Source organism: Phodopus roborovskii, unplaced genomic scaffold, assembly GCF_943737965.1.
Source record: "Phodopus roborovskii unplaced genomic scaffold, PHOROB, whole genome shotgun sequence".
NCBI classification, from domain to species: domain Eukaryota; kingdom Metazoa; phylum Chordata; class Mammalia; order Rodentia; family Cricetidae; genus Phodopus; species Phodopus roborovskii.
Genome location: NW_026125052.1, coordinates 20,558,901 through 20,583,688, shown reverse-complemented (window position 1 = coordinate 20,583,688; position 24,788 = coordinate 20,558,901). Strand labels below are relative to the sequence as shown.

General features: G+C 35.2%; 1 protein-coding gene across 15 annotated transcripts in view; it reads right to left on the bottom strand.

Annotated features, from left to right (window-relative positions):
- Tanc2 (tetratricopeptide repeat, ankyrin repeat and coiled-coil containing 2) overlaps positions 1–24,788 on the bottom strand; it is a 289,050-nt gene that overhangs the window by 157,636 nt on the left and 106,626 nt on the right. For 7 of the 15 annotated variants that reach the window (XM_051178779.1, XM_051178787.1, XM_051178795.1 and 4 more), the window contains one exon: positions 24,274–24,456. In XM_051178779.1, coding sequence (XP_051034736.1) covers positions 24,274–24,456 — 183 coding nt within the window. Of the gene's footprint in view, positions 1–6,978; positions 7,233–24,273; positions 24,457–24,788 lie in introns of those variants that run through there. The other 8 variants (XM_051178823.1, XM_051178847.1, XM_051178850.1 and 5 more) reach the window with 2 other exon arrangements.

The window sequence follows — 24,788 nt, the reverse complement described above, 5'->3', positions numbered from 1 at the left end:
AAAAATAAAAATAAAAACATGAAACAAAACCACTGCAGATAAGCTATGACAAATAATGTTTTTCAAAATCTAAGATATAGTCTAGGAAAAATGATATAATTACACTTAAAACCAAATTTTAAAAAGCTAGATGTACAAGAGATAACTCATAGTTCAATGTCACACTGTACACACAGATGAAATAGTGTAATCTAAGTTCAGTACACTAAGCATTACCATATATCTACAAAAATTGCTCATTTTTGATAAATCAATAATTATCTCCAAAGTGAGAGATGTTGAATTCACCAGACATTTGGTTCAATGTCAAGAATTCTACGACGTAACAGACAATATCTATCTAATGATGAATAACAAAAAGAACACATTTTATTTTCCTTTGGGGCACTTAGTCATGAGGCAGTCATGAGGCCTATGCAACTTCACCTGAACTTAGTGAGCTGCAACTTAGATACAAGAGCAACTTTCAGTAAGAGATTTTGAGAGCAGGGCCAAACTTGATATAAAACAAACTAATCCTCTCTTTTCTAGGCATTACACTGTATAAGGCAGAAGGAGATAGGCGCTCAGAGGCAGTCTGAGGATTTAGTCTGAGGTTTCATAGAGACAGCTGCAGTCTGAGGGCAGGATCACCCTTTGGTTTGAGCACTGGTAGAGGTAAGAACCCCAGTGGCTAGCAGCTCTGTTTCTGACTTCGACTTTCACCCCCTGATAGCTGACTCCAAGTTTTTATTATTAAGACCAAAGAGAATTCATGCTACAATACTGTGGTCAGTGACTCCTAAGAATTGGGATGAAGAGTGTGACTCATATGGCATGCCTCCATCTAGCCTCAGTTGAAGAGTTTATCATCACAAATCTGATCAGTCAATAATAAAATGGTGAGTCATGCAGCCCCAAGCTCTCACTTTAATAAAACCTTAGTGAGGAAATGTTCTCCCCATTACAATTAGATTATCTGCTTTTGCCTGCTCAGATATAGGAACTGAAATAGAGACTATTACTGAAGCACCAAGTAATCTTAGTATGTTTTATCGATCTATTCAACAAATGTTCATGAAAGATCTTGTGTCTACAACATGCCAGGCATGGATAGGCTGAAGACAGAACAGAGGATGGATACCATTTCTGCTTTAGAGGGAAATGAAACATTGATTACACATATTCCTTATGATTCAAACTGTTAAAAAAACAATTTTTCACTTAATCCTTATAATGGCCTAATGAAAAGGCTACAGGTATTACCTATCTCTTGAAGATAAAAGGGAAACTGAGGCACAGAGGTGTTAAGTACTGCCCCCAAACAGAATTGATTCATGTTAGTCAAGATGCAATTTGAGGCAGACTCAATCCAGAGTACACACCAATTATTGCATAGTCTTAGGCAATACATTTGTTTCTTATGTTTTTATTTGTTTTGGTACAGGCTTCTTTTAAATCAAGCAAAAAATGAAAATAAGTTTTAACTACTTCCTGCTCACTTTATAAACACAACAAGTAAAAGTGAAAACAGCTTCCCTTCTTAACAAATGAAATGGAAGAGAGGAGAAAATAGTAATGAAAGATACAGAAAGATCAGCTGGGCCTTGCAATTGCTATCATGTGACGATCATCACCTGTTACCACTGGGTAATGAGTCTTACAGCACGATGTCAGCATTCTATTTACCCCAACAAACTCTGGGGATTATTTCTCCCATTTCATGAGTGAGAGAACGAAGGCACAGAGATGTCATCTATAATCTGCCCAATGTTACACAGCAAGCAAGTAGCAGAATCTAAACTACTATATCATATTGCAGGAGTCAAAGGAAAATAACCATCTGCTTAATGGATAGCCTCACCTGTCCTAATGTAAAAATGGGAAATTTGTAGGATAAGCATATTAAATTGGGAAAGACAAACATTTTATCCTTCAAAGTCTTGATGAATCCTATATACAACCATGTAACATAAACATCTCTAAACGATCAGGACTCTGAAAATCATGTTTGGCTGTGATTTCTTAGATGTTTCCTTAACCCACATCTACTCCTGCCAATTTTATAGCCCCCCCTTTTTCTCTGTTGAATAAACAAAATAGAATATCAGTAAAAGCAGAACATTATAGTTAAGTGTTTCTACAGCTCAGGAAAATTAAAGCAGAATCATGTTACAATAGATTTTTGGTCCTTTATGAATCTATATTCTACGCAAAATTGAAACCACTAGCCCAAGAACCTCTAAACTCTGTTCCAAAATTCAGTTTTTATAAAGGTTGTACTATCCTGGTTTCCCATCATCTTTCATACTGATCCTTAGTCATCTCATCTGCCTTTTAACATATGCTTTACTCTTTGGTAGCTGTTTCTTAAAGTTTTCTTTTTTACCCCCATTAAGAGCTGGTACTGGAGATAAAGACCTAAGATGGAAATCTGATCAATCATGCCTAATTTTCATAATTGCATGAACATGAACACACACACACACACACACACACACACACACACACACACACACACACACACACCAGCATTCATCTTGTTTGCAACATGACCAGCTGCATCATGTTCTGTCACTATGATGGACTAAACCCTTCTACTGTGAGCCCAAATAAACCCTTCCTTCCTAAGTTGCTTTTGTCACAGTACCACACAAGTAACTAAAATACTGTGTGCATAACTTTGAAATTTAGAGTTTAAAAACTTGTCCTACTCCCTCTCTATTCCTACCAAGATCAATACCCATCCTTAAACCTTGCCATCAATGATGAATCTTGCTTGGACTTTTTGTTTGTTTTTTAATCTTTTTCTCTTGTACTTTCCCTGTTGTTGGCTTAGTTTATCACTGTTCCCAAAGGCTGTTTCAATTTGATGTCAGTTATCTTCAGCATCCTTTTATAAAAGGTTTACTCCAGATGAACTGGTGTGTTTACTATCTGATATATTCTCACTTTCGAGATTTTTCTGTTTACTTTCATTTTCAATCCAAATAATCATTAAAAACTTTTCTTCAATTTAAAGCTCACTAATCTGCTGGATGTGGTGATACACACACTTAATACTGGAATTTCAAAGCAGGTGTATCTCTGTGAGTTCAAGGCCAGCTTGGTGCACACAGTGAATTCCAGTATAGTCAAGGCTTTGGAGAGAGACTGTGTCAAAATACCAAGGAAAAAAACAAAAGCAAAGACAAGACAAAACAAACAAACAAAACCCTCTAAAATCTGCAAGATTTTCAAGTAAAATTTATCTGAAGCACTTATGTTAATTGTAATCTCTCTGTTATCTCTGGAGCATCCCACATCAGTATCCGCTCTTCTTTTCTTGTAAATGATCTAACTTTCATGAGATGGCAATGTGTGCTACTTTAAGCACTTGATCCACATGATCTTGTAGCAGCTATGAATGGAAAAAAAGGCTGGTTCACCAGTACATTTTAGAGATATGAAGGTGTTAAACAGGTATGCGCCTTACTGTAGAACTTTGTAGCAGTTTAGAGACAGGGGATGATAGACAGCTAGCATTATTCTTAGTTTATCATTCTTTAGCTGCAATGCATTAGATTTGTTTCTCATTCACTACAGCTTGACCCAACTCCAAACTACTACTTTTCTCTCTTTGGAATGGTGTGGACCTTCCAGTATGAACCGGACTCACCTTCATCTTACTTCTTGACTCTTACTCTCCTCCTCCACAAACATGCACAGGCTTCTTTCATCTCAGAGCCTCCATTTTAAAACAGAGGTGAGCTAAGCGGCATGTTTAAAACATACAGGTAGACAGACATATATATACCTAGTATGTAAATGCAAAACTCCTGCAGAGTAGGTTTATTTAAATATTTGGGGGAGATATATATTTTTATGATAAAATAAAAATAAATGCACAGTACTTTAGGAAAGAAAAATGTGAGACTTCCTGGGAATGCCAAGGTTGTTTTCTTTGTTGTTGTTTTGCTTTTTGAAACAAAGCCTGAAGTAACTCAGGCTGGCCTTCTACCTGTTATGTTAGTTGGAGGTGACCTTGAACTCCTCCTGATCTGCCTGTGACCTCCACATCCAGAGAGGTGAGATTGCAGAAGGAAGCTTTTGTGTGCTGTTGGGAACTGAATCCAAAGACAGTTGCATTTTAAGCCAACACATCTCCAACCCTGGGTTTGCTTTTAAATTAGACACCATAGTCCATTTGGTAAACATTCAAATTTCTGTCCTAAAGGAACTCCTAAGGGAAAGCCCAAGCAGCAGCAATTTGGCCAACAGAGAGTGAGGAGCGAAAGGGGAGGTACCACTAAGAGTTAATCTTCTGTGCCAAGTATACTTGGTGCTTCACAGATAATACCTTCCTTGGTTTTGTTTAATTTTATCTTCTTTGCTTTTTGAGGCAGGATCTCCCTATGAAGCAGAGGAGAGCCTTGAACTCATGATCTTTCTACTTCTAAATCCTAAGTGCTGGGATTACAGCATGCTTCACTGTATCTAGTTCGTTATTCTTCATCTTGTTTTATTCTGACACTGAGTTTTCTGTAGACTAGAATGGCCTTAAACTCAAGCTCAAACTTGCCATCTAAGTGAGACTGCTCCTCCTATCTTCACTCTGCAAGTACTAAGGTTTAAGGCATGTGTCTCCATGTCCAGCAGTCCATATTTAATGCCTATACTACTACTACAAAAAAAAAAAAAAAGCATTATTGCACTGATTTTATGGTAGAGGAACAAGAAAAGTGAGCCTGCCCTAACTTGTAAGTAAATCTTACAGTTTAAAAATATACTAATGTAATGTAATGTTGGGGGATTAAAGAACATATACTTATCACTGAAATGTTATGACTTATTCCCATGAGAAAAAAAATGAGCAGGGTTAACTGGGACTCACTCTTTGGTTTTAAATATCAACTTTTAGTTTCAATATTTATTTATTTTTTTGTTTTGTTTTGTTTTGCTTTGCTTTTTGGGGGACAGGGATTCTCTGTATTGCTTTAGAGCCTGTCCTAAACTCACTTTGTAGACCAAGCTGGCCTTGAACTCACAGAGATCTGCCTGCCTCTGCCTCCCGAGTGCTGGGATTAAAGGCATGCACCACCAAGGCCCAGTTTTTAGTTTTAGTATTTCTTAATGAAAGAATGTTACTGGTATTACCACATTATTGAGTATTCAAAAGTGTTATTAGCCCATAATGAAAATTTTAGTAAGTGAAACTGAAGGGACAAACTTAAGCCTTTTGCATATTATATATTCACTACATTTATTATATTTTATCCCAATTAAGTGATATATACTATCAATTAAGACTTCATATGCCATATGAATAATACCAAAAATACTTTAAAAATATTCCAGAAAGTAAACTGCAAGGTGATGTTGAATCATTTTGAAAATGAGGCTTAATTTTTTTATACAACATTGTCATTTAAATTTGTAGCCTGACTGTTCTTCATGTTAGGAAACTGAATGTATGACATAGAAATGTACCAACTCAACAGAATAGGGATTGATTATTATAAAAGGACCCAATACACCATCTTCTAAAAAATGGAAAGTTGCAGTAAAATTTAAATTAACCAACATATGTAAAGAAACAAATAATTTATATGCCATATTGGATAAAGCCACAAACATGAAAATCAAAGAGCATGCCAAAGAATATTACTTAGGAATAAATTACAAGAAATAAATAAAACAATTAAAAATCCTAACCTTATTACAAAAATTTCAACCAGTCTTGTTACTATTAATAAGAATTTTGATTTCAGAGATAATTCAACATAAAATCCTTTATACACACTATGAGCTGTATGAGTATAGACTACAAAAGAGCATCAACTTATAATATACACAGTAATTCAGTATATTTAAATTTTAAATGTATTTTAACTTGTAAAACAACACTTAAAATTCAAATATTCAATTTATTAAATATGTTAATCATAGATAAAAGAACTAAAATTATTTCAGTAATGACACATAACTATGAGTTAAGTCTTTTTTACTACAGTTTAATATAGTAATTCTTCATATTTAAAGGTTTTTCTAAACAATTGACAGATCCATATACAGATTTATACGTGAACGTCTCAAACATGGAAAAGACCAGAAATCAAAAATGCAAAATATGTTTTCATCTAACTATGTAAATCAAAGATGCCCAGTCACATCTAATGTACATTTTCTACATAACATGCTTTAAGAAGAGCAACTGAATAAAACAAACAACAAAAGAATAAGCTCAGATTAATTTTTTTTCTATTTTGAGTTGGCTGAAAAATCAACCTAAATATTTTAATTTAAAAAAATCCACTTCTTAGTTCTAGGTAATTTCTAAGTTGCCATGGTTGGCCAAATAGCTAAAAAGAGAAAATTAAAAAGCAGAAAATAAGCAGTCTAAGAAAATCCAAATATAAATTAAATTCATCTAAAGTTAGTAATTACTAAATGATCTGAAAATGAAAGTTTAAAAAGGGCAGATATATAATTTAGTTAAATTTAACTGATAAAGTCCACCAAAATCAACATAACTAGCAAATAAAGTCACTTTAAAAAATTCTTACATCCTCAAAAGATTCAGAAATATTCATTTATTTCTAGACATTCCAGATAATGACAGGACAGGTATGATGTACTAAGGAAGCCCATTTACCAAGTCTAGAATTCTGTATTTTTTTTACAGGGGAATTTACTGATAAGGCTGCTGCAATGGAAAGTAGAGATCTATTTTGGAATCATAATGTTACAAAAAAAAAATTGACCTTCACATTTACATAAAAAACACAGTTCAAAACTGATTTCCTTGCAATAAACATTCTTTTTTTTAAAGAGATTTTTTTTAAAGTTTATGAAACAATACACACAATTAAAAACTAAACAAATGTGTGCCTGATGACACTTAACAGGTTCTCTGCTAACCAGGTGTTAAGAGTCTCTTACGCTGCATTTCTTTTCTTACAAATCTCAAAGTAGGCCTGACAGCCCAGAAACCATGGAACATACAAATATTTTGCTTACCATACTCACGGCCTTTACTCTTCCTTCCTCATCTGTCAATACTCTGCAGTCTGCTTCCCATTTCCAGGCTTGTTCACTGGACATGTTCTCGGTGCTGACACATTAGCAATGATTCACGCTTTAATCTTCTCCAGCCAGCTCTTCTTACTGCCCAGAACTTACTATGCCTCACAGGTGACACTTCTTCTAGCAGATGTTGGTTATGGTCCCAAAGGGGCTTAGAGCCCCTAACAACATCACCTGCTTCTTCCTGTATCCACACAAGCAAGCACTGTTGTACTTGTTTTGAACATCTAATGATTTCAAGAAATATTATACAGACGAGATCTTTTCATTATGTTGCTTGACATGAAGTTATTTTTTTTTTTTTTCAGAATACCGCAGCAAATGCAGACTGTGTGATCCAATTTGAGAGAAATATTTTTTATACAGGTTTTCTCTGTGGCGCAGTTTAGTTTACACTTCTGCTAGAGGAAATTGCTGAAGAACTGGTTCTGAGGTTTCTAATGGCGCAGCGTTAACCAGAGTGAATGATTCACGGATGTTCTTAACATTCAGGAGTAACACGGAAGACTAACAGTGCAGCCTAGGTCCAGAGCTGATGAATGGTGCAGTGCTGCTGTTGTCATAGCAACCAAGAGAAAGGAAAAAAAAAGCAGCGCCATAGAAGGAGCTGTGACATGGATTCTGGGAACAATTTATATTAAAAAGCTGTAAGTATCTTGTGCCTTAAAGCTACAAACTCCTCTGATTCCTTTTTAGGAATCCAAATTCTTGAATTTCTGACTCTGCGCTGTGTAAATACATATTGCAAAATGCAGTAACTATGTAAACAGCAACAGACAAACAAACAAACAAACAAAAAACAACAATCCACAACATGTAATAAGGCAATTTAAAGGATCAATATAGTACTTTGGCAAGGTAATTCATAAATCTTCAGTATCTCCATAATATATTTTGTATGATTTAAAATTAGACACTGACATACAGCTACAATATAAGAATTATCTAGAATCTAAGACAGCAGAAAAGCTGTTTTAAAATACTTATGTATATTCAGATTAAGTATCTTTTATTTAGAATGTATGCATCGATACACCAAAAACTGCAGCATCATCAACAGACTGACTCATAAAATAGCAAGTACACCAGTTTCGAAGTGAGATATGCAATTGGATTTCTTTTATGTACAGGAAGGTTCAAAGAAAGATGCTTATTGCCTTAATCCACAATCAAAGAAATAACTGCATCATTTTGATGTGATAGGGTTACAATTCTACCCCATGCTTCTGAAGGCCCCACTCCCTATTTAGCCTGGAAAAAAACTTTTTTTCCTATGTAGCTTTTCCTTGCCTCTCAAGAATCCAGAAGAGTGCCTATCCTTCCAGTGCATAGTAGGATAGCTTCCAAAAGGACTTATGGGAGCAGAACCTAAGAATGGTATCAATATATGGATTGCTGAAATGGTATTCTCCTCTGCATTATTCTAGATATAGCCCTGAACTGAGCTGGGAGGGGGATATTTATTAGATTGGTGCTATTCTATTGCATCTATTTAGATAGGGCAATTGCAAATAAAAACATTCATTTTCATAACAATGTGTTTCTTTTCCATTATCACTCATTTAATGAAGTGTTCAGACACAATGTAAAGCAAAATAATTGTGGAAATTAATGCATTATTGTTCTCTTTCATAGGCAGGCACTATGATAATAATTCTAGCATAAATTGTATACTTGTTGGTCAAAGATTCCCGATGCATTAATCTCTAGGAATGATAGGCATAACACTAAATGTGACTAAACAGACTGCAGTGCAGTGCAAACCACATGTACTTCTTCTGACTATAGATGCAAGCAGTTTGCTTGCTTACCAGACATCACCATGGGTAACTCCCATCACTAGATTCATCATCAGCAAAGTATGAGCAATAACATATTTTCTACTTTCTTCCTAAATTATTGTGATAACAGAATAAAACAACACAACGTAATGCCAAGACTTGAAATCCCATTTTACATAAAAATACCTAGTTAAGGAAAAGAATAAAGATAAAAAGAAGAAATGAGCTTCACTAAATTTCAACCAAAAATGGTCTGAGAAGTAAAACGTTTACCAGGATAGGCATTTTATTTTTCCTTTTTGAGAGGGGAATGAAGAATGAGGGAAGAAGAGGAATAGGAAGAGAGAACAAGACAGCCTTACTGTCACTATATTGCCCAGGCTGGTCTGGAACTCAAAGATACTCTTACCTTAGCCAGGATTATTGATATACCATAGTACTTAAGATTTCTAGGCTAGTTTTCATGTCGGATAGGATACTTGGTATCATCATATTGCACATTGTTGTGAGATATTCACTTTGTCCGCACCTGTGGCACAGACCACGCCCATTGGGGTGGGGACAAGGGCGGATGTTACCAGGGGGAACTAAGTCTGAGAAAGGGGTTCTGGGAGCTCTCTTGCTTGCAGCACAGGGACAGGAGAACATCTGGAGGCATCCTTGGGACCAGGATCCTGCTGATGATGTTCATCTGTCTATGTTGTAAGTTATTTCTCCCTGAATAAACATCTATTCAGCCTGTTTCTTCTTCTGATCCTTATTAAACCTCGATAGTACACACTTGACACAGTGTCTATTTTCACATTATAGTATGTGAGGAGGCCTTGGAATATGGTTAAAGGATTATTTGAAGTTAATACATAAATATAATTCTACAGCCTGTCATGACATACATTGTCTTAGAAGATGGTAACAGTGACAAGGTAAAAGTTTCCATTGAATGATGATACTAAAAAACATACAAAGTAAGGAACTTGCTTCAGATAATCTTCAACTACTTTTTACTTCACCTAACTAGAAACTGTGAGGTCAAGTGAAAAGTGAGCATTCATGTTTGAGTTGAAGATTTTACTGATGGTATTACTTGCTGTAACATGAAAAATAAAACCCAGAGATAGATAGATATTGGGGCTTAAGTTGATGGTTAAAATAAGCAAAGCAGCTGGCTACTAGCTCTTACCTCTACCTCAGACTGAAATAGCAATCCTGTCTCCACGAATCCTCAGAGGCAAAATGTTGTCTTCACCAAGCCTCAGACTGCAATCCTAGACTGCTCTCTCTCTTCTGTGTGGCTGGAGACCAATTGCCTCAGGAGACCCTTTGCTTCTTCCTTTTATACATCTCAAATCCTGGGATTAAAGGTGTGGAGTGCCAAATGCTGAGATCTCCTTTGTGTAAGCTATTTCTCTTTTAGACTGGATCAATTCTGTGCAGCTTGGTGTGGCCTTGAACTAACAGAGGTCCATCTGCCTGTCTTCTGAGTCCATGGATTAAAGGTATGTATCACCACTGCCTCACCTCTATGGCTTGTGGCTAGCTTTGCACTCTGAACCCTCAGGCAAGCCTTATTAAATCATAAAGAATATATCACTACAACTTGGCTCTGTGTTCCCACTATAATCTAACCTCTTCTATCTAGTAAGCCTTTAAAATAGTACTATATTGGCTGATTTTGTGTCATCTTGACACAAACTAGCATCAGAGAGGAAGGAGCCTCAGTTGAGAAAATGCCTCCATAAGGTGCAGCTTTAAGGCATTTTCACAATTAGAGATCAATGGGGGAGGGCCCAGACTAGGATAAGTGACACATTCCCAGGGCATATGGTTCTAGGTTCCATAACAAAGGCTGAGCAAGCCATGGGAAGCAAAGAAGTAAGCAGCAACACCCCATGGTCTCTGTATCAGCTCCTGCTTCCTGTCCTGACTTCCTTAAGTGGTGAACAACTGAATAAACCCTTTCCTCTCCAACTTGCTTTTTGGTCATGGTGTTTCATTTCTGCAATAAAAACCCTAACTTAAGACAATTATTGTGCCCCACTGGTTACTTGTGAAGAAAAATTCTCTTTAGTTGTAACTTTAGAATATCAACAATGCTTGGGTTAAAAAAGCACAAGTTTTTCTCACAAAAATGTCACTCTCCAACCCAAGTTGAGGTGATCCATGCATTAGCTAGATTCAGAATAGTTCTGAAAAAATACTGTGAACTTGGCTATCATTTCCCCCCTGTGTTTATGCCTGGTAGGAGTGAAGGGTGAGGATATGGTAGACATACATGAAAAGACAAAATGCATAGGTTCTGTTTTGCTTAAAATGGTTCATTTAACTAAAAAGCAGAAAGATTTAAGGAGTATTCCCCTAACTACTAATTCCTAACTCCCTTGTGATTAATCCAGTAAACAAATCTAAATTTACATGAAACTCTTTACTCTTTTTCTGTCGTTTCTCTTCCCACTTCTCCCCCATTAAAAGCTTTCTCTAAGGGGTGTTCATCAGGGATAAGTGTTCTTGTACCCCAAGGCAGGGTAATATTGAGATCTGATGAATAAATGAACTCTTCACTTTCACAGAGAAGGTATCAGTCATCCTTGAATTCAAGCTCTGGTCAGATTTCTATATGGGCCTATACATTTCCTATAAATGGCTGCAGCTCCAGACAAGACTTCAACTTGAACAGTGATGACAGATAGAGAAGAGAATGAAGCATGCTCAGAGATAGGGTGTATTCCTAGCATGTGTGAGGCTCTGGCTTTAATCACTAGCACCTTCTCTAAATAGAACCTACACATTTTAAAAATCATAGAACGTGACTGCCTACACGTTGGAAAATTACTGAAGAGCAATAAAAGAACAAAACACTTTCGACTCCGAAGGATAAGTTATTGGGGCTGGACATACTGAGAAGCAATGTTTTTGTTTAGCCAATGTCATGAAGGGATGTCTGAAGATTCATTCTGATCTGTTCTCATTTTTTATGTTGCTTTTATAACATAAATACTAAATAAAACTTTCCTAATCATGTGATACTACCTTTACATTACAACACTTATAAAAGATTACTAGCTCATAAGGGCATTTCATGAGTGTTTTTATCAGTCAGTCCTAATACACTGTCAAATCCCAAGTGGTCAGCTCAGAATACACATGCATAGGAACACTAAATGGACTCAGCACAATGTGCACATACATGTGTATTAACAGTTAAAATTACAGAGGTGATGGCAGGAGAGAGACACAGGAATTGGAGGAGTCTGGATGGTGAAACTGTAAATGCAATAGTCAGGAAAGTCTCAAAAAATTAAATTAAAAATGAGTGTAACTAATGTACACATATCAAATATACATTTTCTCACTTTAAATTAATCTGTATTTGAAAATTTTACCAAACAATATATATGTACACACACACACACACACACACACATATATATATACATATTTAAAAATTATCACATTCAGAAACCAGAAACAGACTTTTAACAGAAACTAGGAAAACACAGTTGTCCAACAAACTCCATTATAACTCAAAACATTGCTCACTAGACTGATAAGACAAAATCATAAGACTAGACTGATAAGACTTTTATAGAATATTTGCTAAAGGTAACATTTTGTGGTTTTTCACAATTCATCCAACAACATGAAAGAATGGCTGACATTTGGGACAGAAATGGTATATTTATAATAGAAGGCAGCTGAATGAAAAGTCTTTTAGAACACTCTGCCCTCTGGTGTTTAAAATTCTTATCAGAGGGAAGCTTTTTCATGAGATATGTTTATTGCTCTTAGATGCCAAATTCATCAATTTGATTTAGTATTATAAAATTTCTATTATAAATTGAATATACATATTTTTTTGCTAAACCTTACATAATCCTATGCAATAGTGTACTGCTTATTGAGAGACCTGCTAAGAATTTCTTTTGAATTATGGATATTTATTTGTCCTTTGTGAAACTGTGTGAATGAGAAGTATTCTTAACGGCTGACATCAATTAGTTCTTACATTCCACATTTGGCATTTTGAAACTCACATTCTACAGCAGGTGAATACAAAGCCAGTAGGGAAGGACAGGGTCAGTGAAGCACAACAGGTTTCTAGGAACCATCACATAAAACTGCAGTATGGGAAAGATCACAGAGAAATGAGGGATTTCCACTTTCCTATAATCTTTCTGATATTTACCATGCACCATGTTGCAAAATGGTGTCTACCTCTTAGAACTGTCACACACTGCTGCTAAAAACAGATACAAGGGGGTTCATGATTGAATGATCAACAACTTTTCTACCTGGTAGGATTTCTTTTATTGCATCTCCTTCTCCCCTACACAATACAGTTTGAAAGAGTTTAGCTCTCAAATGTACTTACAAATTTAAACAAATCAGAATTTCAAGTAAATATGGATTTGTCAAGTTAAGTCCAAAAAAATCCTTCAAAGCAAATAAAAAGGCAAGAAAAGTTGTTGCTATTGTTTTTTTTTAATACTGAGTTATATCCAGGGTCATGGCACAGAATGTTACAGATACACAATCAAATAAATACAATGTTATTTTACAAATAAGTCACCCCTGGGAATGGAGAGATGGTTCAGCAGTACTGGCTGCTCTACAGAGGATACAGATTCAATTCTCAACACCCACATGGGAGCTCACAACTGTCTGTATCTCCAGTTCTATGCAGGCAAAACACCAATGCACATGAAATAAAAATAAATTATCAAAAAAAAAAAAACAAGTAAGTCACCCCAAAATCATACTTAACATATCTGTCAAAATAAGCAATCGACACAGAGAAAAATTTTACAAATACTCTGCCTTCCTTTAAGTCTAAAGTACAGTCACTTTACATGTGAGCCAACAGAAGCTCAAAGGAAGACAATCTACCTAGATAGTGAACTTGCAAATTAATGTGTATGGTATTCTTTAAAATTTAAAATAAAGCATTTAAACTTAATTATAAAATTACTGCAAGTTTTTCTTTAAATCACATATTGTTACATTCATTTAGGTGGGTGGATTAGGTTATGTTATGGCATACATATGGGTATTGGGGATAATTTGTAGGAAGCCCAGGAGACCTTGAGCAAATGTGTAAAGAACAGATGAAGTCATGAGTGAATGTGTATTGTATGACATAGGCACAGAGTACAGACACCTCCTATAAAGACTAACTCCTCCCCACTGTGCTGTACCTAATAAACATACCGAGGGCTTCTGCATTGCTGTAGTAGTTGTTGCCACTCTCCATCAGTATGCACAAACCAAATGACTTTTATTTGCCATACCAGTCAGATGTCCACACCCAAGCTGTGTAGGTCACAGCACCTTCTACCATGTGGGTCTAAAGGATCAAACTCAGGTCATGGAGTTCACAGCAATCACCCTTAGCTGTTGAGACATCTCTGCCAGCCCATTTGCCTATGTGATTCTGACCCTTATTTTTGTTCAAATAGGCTCTTGACTATAGACAGTTCTTTTAGGTTCAGAGTTACAAGCCTTAATTAACTTCACCTCATTATAGATAATGCATAAAGATCAATAGCAAATAAGTACTAGCTTGTGATATATTCTCACTTCTATATACTCTTTTACTTTCTATTTGCCTCCTGGAATTTCGTCTGCCTTAATCCATCAGATATCAATTAGCTAATTAACTTTTGCAGACTGTACCTCATTATGTAGCCTGAGCTGACAGCAAACGTATGTTCTTGCCCCAGCCCTTTGAGTGCTGGACACCTGTTTGATTCTCTAAGATTAACAGGTTGCACTCATGTCCTGTTACTCTCAATTATCTACTGCTGATACAATTCTTAAGTTCAGGTTCCTTTTAAGGACTTCATAATGGTGATCTTAGTAATTTGCCCTTCTATCTTGGGCCCTAGGTGTCCCTAGCTTGATCCTTCATTTGCCACAACTTTGAAAACAAGATCAGTCCTGTAATTTAGACTTTAGGTAAGCAGATCTCTTTTTAAAATGTAGAGAAAAGAAACAATGAGGCAATAGTTGGCAATTTTAGGAGGGAAAACAGATGGTACAAATAATAAAAATGAGAAGTAAGTTTATATATTAATCTATAGAAGCATCCAAAGAAATAAAAATGGTCATCTCCCCAATTTTTAAATTTAAGGGAGAGGAAAGGGGTGCTAGGGATTGAACCCAGGGCATCATGCTAATTTTCCACTGCACCACATCATGCTCACCTCTGATAAAAGATTTGTGTTCAAAAGGGTGTGTATACAGAGAAAAAAAAAAAAAGACAAAGAATACAAAAATCTTCTAATTATACTGTCGAGCAAAAACAAAGCCTCACCTGAGAAGAACTGTTTTAAGACCGCAAAGAAAACACTGTGGGTGTACTAAAACAAACAAACAAACAAACCATGAATAAAGGAAAGACTTACTGCTTAAGGATAACCATGTAGTAATTTTTTTTGTAAACTTACATTTACAATTCATCTTTTATGAGCTGAACTGTCAATATTAACTTCTTGAGATACATGTTATCTTGTTGATCCATAAAATACTTTGTAAGACAAAAATAACAAGTACAAAGAAGAAAATATACTCAGAGTAAACAAATGACTTGACCAGGTTCAATATAACTAAGTAGCAAGGCCAGTCAGATGTTCACCCCAAGAATATCTGACTCCAAAGTTTTTCCATGACAAATGACATTCTGCAAGCCAACAGACAGAAAATACAACTTTTGTACAAAGTTGACAGAATAAAAGTTGAGACCCTTATGTCAACTTTAACAGCAAAATGAAGAACAACTTTGTACGATTACCTGATACACCATATAACAAAAGGCAGTCCACACCACAGCCTTACACAAAGGTCATCACAACCCCACTCACCCCCCCCCCCAGACACACACAGACACTTCCCTGAGGATACCCATTCAGCATTAACTACTCAGCGGTGGACTGGTACCATTCCTTTACTGATCCTTGTGGCCACTGATCATTGTTTCAAAATTATCAGTGTAATTTTCCTCACTTCTGTCTTTAAAGTTTTTCTTTCCCTGAAGCACTTTAACTAAACTCAGTTTACCACAACATGCATGTTCCCACTGCAATGCTATTCCCCACCCCCCCCCAAGATAAATTTCATCCTTAGAGGCTCTTTCTCTAACAATGTTATAGTTTAAGGTGATCCCTCCAAAATTCAGGTATGGAAGCTTAATGACCAATGGCACTAAGAGATAATAGGGTCTTTATGTGGTGATTTATGCATGAGGGTCCCTTCTTTTACAGGTGGGATTAGATTCTCAGAAAAGAGTTTTCATGCAACATTCTGGTTTTTTGTTCTCTAATTGTTACCATGTGGAGACAGGAGGACCTCTTCCTTCCAGAGAATGTAGCAACTGGAGATACCTAATCTTGGAAGCAGATAGCAACTTTCCCCAGACAACTAACCCTGCCAATACCTTTCTGTTCTTTTTAAGTTATTCAGCCTTGTTTCACTATGGCAGCACAAACAGATTAAGACAACCATTATTTGATTTCATGCTCTCCATTAAGGAAAATAATGCTTAAATTAAAAAGGATAGAATAAACATCATGAAGAGGTCACTGAAGTACAAGATATAAAGAAAGGGTTTAAAAATATATCCTCAAAATTTAGGTCCCAAAATTGACAGGATTTTTCAATGCAGCCAAGGCTGGGATTGAAATCACAGCCCTTCTACCTCGACAACCTCCAAGTGCTGGAATTACAGGCCCACATCACCATCTGACCTTGTGTCCATGTTGGTACGACTAAGATAAGGCAAGCAACATAGCTTCAGCATCTTTTTAATACTAAGCAGGCTTTAAATGGAATCTCTTAAGCTAGAGAGGAGTACCAGAATCTATAAAGTGTTGATAAGCAGGAAGCTACTAATTTATACCATATTATTCCAAAAGACAGAACTAGTGCTAATGGATTGCAGTAACTAAGAAACATATTTCAGCCATGGCAATCAGAGCGGTGGTGACAACTATTCAAGAACAAGAAGGCTTTGCTACAGAAGTGGAAGTGTTCACACAGAGGCTGCTGCTACCCACTGCTGTGAAGACTGCATTTCCTCACATACGGATTATACAAACACCTTTGTGGATCACATTACAGTACTGAGTGCTGTGGGAAACACAGTAATAGCTCAAAAAATTATGTATGATTAGCATAACTACTTCTATCATTAGTACTTCAAGGTTAAGGTTTAGTTAAAGGTTTACCTGCAGCATCACTTAGGTCTGCTGAGTGTAGGTGTATTTGATTCTGTGGTTATTAGGCTAGTTATTATAAGTTTTCTTGTGTCAATTTTATATCATGCTTTCTTCCATTTTTTGATGTGCTCTAAAACTGTACAGTATATCCTCATAATTATTATTATCAGTGACTAATTTTTTTCTTTTAATGTTGCATATTATTTATCTCCTTTCCCGATCTCATTTTTCACTATGAATTATCATTCCTCTTAAATATTCTTTCTTAGTCTTTTCCAAGAAGAAGCATCTGTAGTCTAGTAACATTTTTTGATTAATTTTAGTCACTTCAGCTTTCTATTTTGTTGACAACTTTTTTTCTATTTACTCCTCCATATTTTATCTCCTTATGTTAAATGCTTAATTAATTTACTTTAATGAATTTTAACAGTGCCCCAATGGGAACATTGCTTAACTTCTAATACAATTAAACTAAATTGCTGGATTTAAAAACTTTTGTTTCTTTCTATTTTTAACTCAAAACTTACTTTAAAATTCTTTAAAACTTTGTAAGTAGGAAAAGAATTATTTCTTATTTTTGGTTGTTAGATTCCATTTTATTTTATTTTAACTGAAAATGTATACTACACAGATTTTGTTACCACTAAATATATGACCAATACTTAGAAACAGTTCAGAATAAAAACGAATGTGTTTTTCTCCATACAAAGTTCTATAGTTAACTAAATGATTAACTGCATTATTCAAATTCCCCATATTCATTATTCATTGAGTTATTAATTCTGAAGCATGAAATCAACCTTAAATATAAATTTATCAACTTTCCTTTTTATTGTTAATGTTTGTCATAAATTAATTTTTTAACATCTTTATGGAATTATAATTTACATACCATAAAATTTACCCTTCCCCAACTTAAAATAGGCTTTGCATATTCTCAGATTTGTGGAACTATTACCATAATCTATGCTTGGAACATTTTCATTACCCAGAAAATAACTCACACTCTTGGCACTAACTTCACATACTAATTGTTACGTTTAGTCTCTGTTCATGACACTTCATAAACAAGAGTTTCGCAAATAATTATATGACCGTTTGTGGCTGGCTTATTTTATTTAAAATGAATTTACAGGGGGAAAAGTAAATAATTTATTGTCAAACAATATGGCTGTGACATTCTCTTCCATTTACCAGCTAATGGACATCAAGCAGTTTGCCTATGATGATCATTCCTCTTACGTGTTTGGTTCTGGTTTGCTTTAACAATGCTGACTAGTGAAAACTGAAGTTGTATATATTATTATATGATAATTCCCTAACATATCCTACTTTTAGTATTGAAGGACTAAGTAAATAATATCTGCAGGGCCTGAAACAATTCCCATTTGCTGTTCCTATGACTAAACTAACGTTGGAATTTATTGATGGGAGATGTCATTCTGTAAATATGTTTCTCATACTAGTTAATGAATAAAGCACTGTTGGCCAATAGGAAAGCAAGAGAGGCGGGACTAGGAGACAAGGAGGAAAGAGGAAGTAGGAAGGAGGAGTCAAGATGGAGAGTCTGGAGAGAATAGAACTGCTGCCCCCCCACCCCCCCACCCCCCGCTCTCTGGTAAGAAGACCACGTGGAAAAATGTAGATTAACAGAAATGAGTTAATAATTAAGGCAGAGCTAGCCAATAAGAAAATAGTAAGTACCTGGCCAACAGCATTATATCAAATACAGAGTCTTTGTGTATTAATTGGGGGCTGGTGCTGCGGTGGGTCCAAGTGGGAGGAAAAACCTACTCTTTACAATTTATAAATAAATAAATTTATTTAATTTATATTACAAAAAGAAAAACCAAAAATGGAAACATAGTCAGCAGTATTGAAGCTTAGACTGCCACGTATATCTATTGCATTTTTAAATCCACTATGCTGGATGCAGTGGGGCTCACGCCTTTAAGCAACAGAGGCAAAAGCAGGAGGGTCAAGAGTTTAAAGCCAGCCTCAGCTACATAATGAGCTTGAGCTTAGCTTGGGTTATTTATTATAAATCTCTGCTTCTTCCCCCACAAAAGGAATACATAAGGCACCTAGAATGCCAATGTTATTTCTAAAATTCAAAATATGTACTCATATATTATAGTATGTTATGTCCATTAAGTCAGACTGTATAGACTAATAACACATTATAGACTTCTGTATTTTCAAATTAGGTCTTTAATAATTTTCTTAAAATGTCCATGAGACTAAGCTACAATTCCACACTTAACCTTAGTTTTATGAGAAAACTAACACTTGGTCAATATTTAGTATATTCTAGGGGTTATTTCTAAATATATAATATTTAGTGTTCACGTCAAGCCTAATAAAAACTCATACTCATATATCTTGAATTTCCTTGTTACCCAAAACTACAAGGTAAGGATAAACTGTCAATGAACATGTCAGATTTAATGTCAAAAGAGCAAAAGAGATAATTCTTATACAATATTTCTAAACTAAGTAAATGTTTTTGTATGTCTCCACCATACCCAATGTCTGTCTTTACACTTGTATATTTATCAATTTATAACATACATGGATCCATATTATTGACAGATTTTCATTTTTATATGGAAACAACACTATATACATGTATATAAACATAGACATTTTCAAACTCCTTCAAGTTTATTTGTAAACTTCAGAACAAAGTTGTTTGTATTGATTTATACACATCAGGATATGTAAATGGCATAAACTAAATAGGAATGAATCAATGTATTCTTTAATATTGAAAGATTAAGAAATACCATTTTTTTGTGATATAGTTAAGAAATCTTAAAAAGAACAATAATAAGAACCTGGCACTAATTAGGGCCAACGGTGTGTTTCTGCACACTCTTCCATATCTCTGTCATTACACAGCAAAATATAATTGACCAACTGAATAGTAGCTTCTATTCAAATGTAGGTCTTCTAGTTTTAATTACTGCTTAAACTTTGACTGCATCTTCTGTCATTAGGAACAACAAAAAGGTAGATGAGATACAAATGCCAAAGGGCAATTTTTCAGCTTATCTAATGCTCAATTTTCTCACTGGTAAAAGACCATTTCCTACCTCTATGATTTTTGGTGAATTTTCAATTTAGCAAGCATTTGCCCCTTTTTACTCTCTGTGACTTAGTTATTTATAAAATGAAGATATATGTATAACTATATTAGTGAAGCATATACCACATAGAAGACATTCAAGTGAACATATCTAGCACTTTTTTATTCAATAAAAATAGGATTTCAAAACATATATATAGTTTGTTTGTTGATTGACTGGATCTCTTAATGTAGTCCAAACTGGCCTGGAACTGACTATACAATCCAGGCTGGCCACTAGCTCATGATCTTGCCTTAACTTCCTTAGTGCTGGGATTATGTGCATAATTCACTACACTCAGTTCCTCAGAAATACAGATTTTAAAGTTCCAACTGGCATCTAATACTAAAAGCAATTTTCAAAAACTTCTCACCAACCTTAAAATAATCTTGTTTCGATGATGACAGCTAACACTGGGTACTAAAGATTTACCCAACACTGTTTTAAGTTACTGATAATAAGTGTGTCACCATAAAATGCAACCATATCCCATTTATAGAAGAATACAAAGACAGAATGACTAAATCAGACTTGGGATACAAAGTTAAGCAGTCTTACCACTGAGCCTATATCTCAACTGCTTTTGCTGTATCAACTTATGTTTTTAATGAATAGAGCAATGCATCTATGCATTTAAAAATCTCTTTCAAGCTTTAAGTTATTTGTATTTTTTAAAGAACCTTTTGTTATTCTCACTCTTTAAAAAAAAGTCAAAATATCTTAAAATTGGAATTCTTTCTGCAAAAAGTTCTTCAAATACATCTGTACTGAAGGACTAACATAAATATAAGTTGAGTACAAAAGCTGTCCCAAACAATGGCCTGAAAAAGTTACTCCTCTATAATATTTTACAATGACTACAAAAGTACCCATTTTGTTTGAATTGAGAACTATTTAAAAATCAGGAAAACATGTACAAGGTTAATGAAGAGGGTTGGTGAGACGGCTCAGTGGGTAATGGCAGTTGCCGCCAAGCCAGATGACCTGAGTTCAATCCCTGGGAGTCATGTAGCATAGAGAAAGAACCCACTCCTGCAAGGTTAATGAACACAGATTATTCTTGTTCCTCACACTCTATCCTCTCTCTACATACTCGCCAACAAGATTCAACAAAAAGTTGAAGTAGATCGTATTACTCCTATCCCATCTCTGCTTATAATCTTACAAAGCAGTCTCCTTACCACAGCTAACATTTCCAATTCCAATTCCTGCCTGCCTCTTAAATTCATTTTCTATTAATCTCTCCTCTGACATACTTTGTTAAACCACACTTGAGCCATAGTTTTTTAATATACCAAGCTCATTTTTGTCTTAGGATTTTTCATATTGTTCCCTCTGCCTAGAAGGCTCAGATTCCAGCTCTTCTCATGGCTCTTCCCCTAAATCCCGCTCCTTCATTTTCTTCCTCTTGCATTACTCCATAGAAAGAAACTCAATTTCTACCCCAATTTATATGCAACCTTTTCCCTATTTCATACCTTCACAGTACTTGTTACTATCTAAATTGATTTACTTATTGGTTTATCCCTCCTTCCCTCCTTAAACAGGGTCTATATAGCCTTGGCAATTCTGGAACTGTGCAAATCAGGCTGGTCTCAAATGCACAAAGATCTGCCTGCCTCTGCTTCCCAAGTGCTGGGATTAAAGGTGTGTAATACCATGCCTAGTGGTTACGTATTTATCAGCCTCCCTCACAAATGAAATACAAAAACCTTGAAGAAAGACCTTGTCTTTTTCCCTGCTATGTTTTATCTAGAGTAGTACCTAGCATTTAGTTCTAAGTAAGTATCTGTTGAATGACTGAATCTTATGTGTATATACTGAAAACAGGAAATCAAATGTTAGAAAGCCATAAAATAAGTAAAACAGGCCAACTGCATTTACTGTTTGGTAGGTAATTATGCATATAAGTAATACTTGCAAGTTTAAATGCACAGAAATGGATGAATTAGTTAATTTTAGCCCTACTGGCTTCATTAAATTTATACCCTTTGCTATTACCTCTGGAGGGTATTTCTTTATTGTCTGTAGTTTCTTCTTTTAAATTTTCTTTTATTTATTTATAATGAAACATAGTAACTGGGCAACTGATAAGCAGTCTACTAACCAAGGGTTTCTTTTAAATTTCAAAATAATTTCACTTATTCCATGTTAAATAGAAAAGTGTATCATCTGCCTCACTTGGGGGAATAATGGCCAAAGAAACATTTTTACAGAATCTTCTTTTAGGAAACATATTCCCTTCATTCAGAAGTTTTAAAATTCATTCTCAATCTTTAATTTTAGGTTTTGACATCCTTTAATAAGCAAAATTTTATGGGAAGTTCCACATACTATAAATACTGTGTATTTAAAACTCAGTGGATCATACATGTTACTAATCACCTATAACCCAATTTGCTGTGTTGTGACATCACCTCTGGGACAGTAAGTTACTACGTTATTAAATGTATTTATCTTTTAACAAAGATAGATTATTTAGATCAACACTGAAATTAATATAAGCAAATCAGGTAGGACCTGCAAAACCCTTGGCAATCCAGCTTATTTCATGGAAACCCAAACTTTTTGTACTTTTTCCAAGGGCTGTGGAAAAATTAAACAAACACAATACACAGCAGCTATCAGATTTTGTACTCTGAGTTTTTAGTAATAACACAGAGTTGTTACTGAATTATTATAAAAAGGGGGGATTTTTAAGCAATCAAAGTTGATTCGGTCATACCATGTTTATTTAGGTAGGCTACTATATTATTAACCTATTTAACCAAGTTTTTGTTTATTTGTTTTTGGTTTTTATTTGTTTGTTTGAGATGGGGTTTCTCTGCATGTAGCCTTAGCAGTCCTAAAAATTGCTCTGTAGATCAATCAGGCTAGCCTCGAATTCACAGAGATTGATCTGCTTCTGCCTACCAAGTGCTGGGATTAAAGTCATGCATCACCACTACCCAGTCCTATTTTACCAATTTTTATCTAATAATCTAAGTCAATACTTTGGCTCACTCAAGTTACTTTCAAATGTCTAAAATACAATACAATGCAAAGAGGTCAAACTTATATTTCATGAAACCACAAAATAATGAAATGTTATATTTTGGTGAAAATTATAAATTAAATGCTTCATTCTAGTTAGAAGAGTCAAAAGGTCTCATTTTACCCACTTCCTCTTATTATTATTTTTTAACTGTCATGACAACCAAATCTCCCTACTATCTAGCTCTAAACAGTGGAAACAATCAACATAGCCCTAACTTCATGCCTTTATGCACTCAAGAATCCATCAATACCAGTCAACTGATAACTATCAAGAGTATGTTGCCTAAAATGCCACAATGAAATTCATCAGTTTGTGTATTTAAACTATACTAATAAAAATGTTTCTTGCTTTAAGAATATACTAATAATATCAGAAGAATCTAACAACATACATGACTCAGGCTTATATATTTTTACATGGAAATATTTTTCAATTATATCTTATAACTTCTCTCCTAAAAATTTTGAGGATAAAAGTCCATTTAATAAAGACCTAGTTTCAAATCTAACATAAACTGATTGAGCAATACAATTCATGAGATGTATTTAAAGCCAGTGTAATTTCAATTTATGAATCACTACAAATCCTAAGAAGTTGTAATGTTCTATAGAGAAAAATCTAAGTCACATTTGAATCCTAGAGATGAAATCTATATATAATAATTTCAAATAAACAAGCAAAAAGGGATAATGTCTACACATTTGCTCAACTTTCAAGCTCTAATACAACTAAAATTACAATGTCTCCATCTGTTAATGTGACAGGAACAAGCTGATAAATGAAGTCAGAGCAACAGTGTATTCTGGCAAAACTAAGAACTTCCTGAAAACCTAGAAAAATATGTCCACAACAGATTGGTCACTTAGAAATGAGTACATCAGTCTGTCAAACTGAGTACTACTCTAATTCTCTAAATTAAAGTCAGTAGAAGCTCCACTTTCTAAGGGTCTGTGGCACTAGGAAGACCAAAGGGTAGGAACTCTAAAGATGAACATACAGACATCTGATGTGACCTTAAGTGTCATAGTGTCAGGTTTCCTGTCAAACATACTAAATTCAGGTAAATTCCTTACCAGTTAACTTCTTCACAGGTTGGAGCCGAACACTGATAGACTGATGTGTGAGTAAGGGGGAGGATGGAAGAGAGCGAGACATGCCCTCCATAATCCGAATGTGCTGCATACCTTCACTCACTGGAAGTGGTGGAACAGCGTAGTCTGGCTCAAAAGCACAATCGCTTTCTGTGGAGATGCCACCTGTTAATAGAAAAAGGATAGTACAGAAAAAGCTGATGAGAAGATTATTCCTTCTTTACTAAAACGTTATCTTCTAGGATGATTCAGAATGCCCCCTCTTCTCCCCCCCCCCGCCTCATGTGCACATGCGTGCACACACACACACTACTGAATATTTGATTACACTCTGAAGAGCTGAATGGCCAATAGCTAGACAGGAAGAGGTTAGGTGGTACTTCCTGGGATAGAATGGCCTCTAAGGAAGAAGAAAGGTGGAGTTGCCAGCCAGACTCACAGGAATTAGGATTTGCAGGAGAGGTAATAGCCACAAATCACATGGCAGGATGTAGATT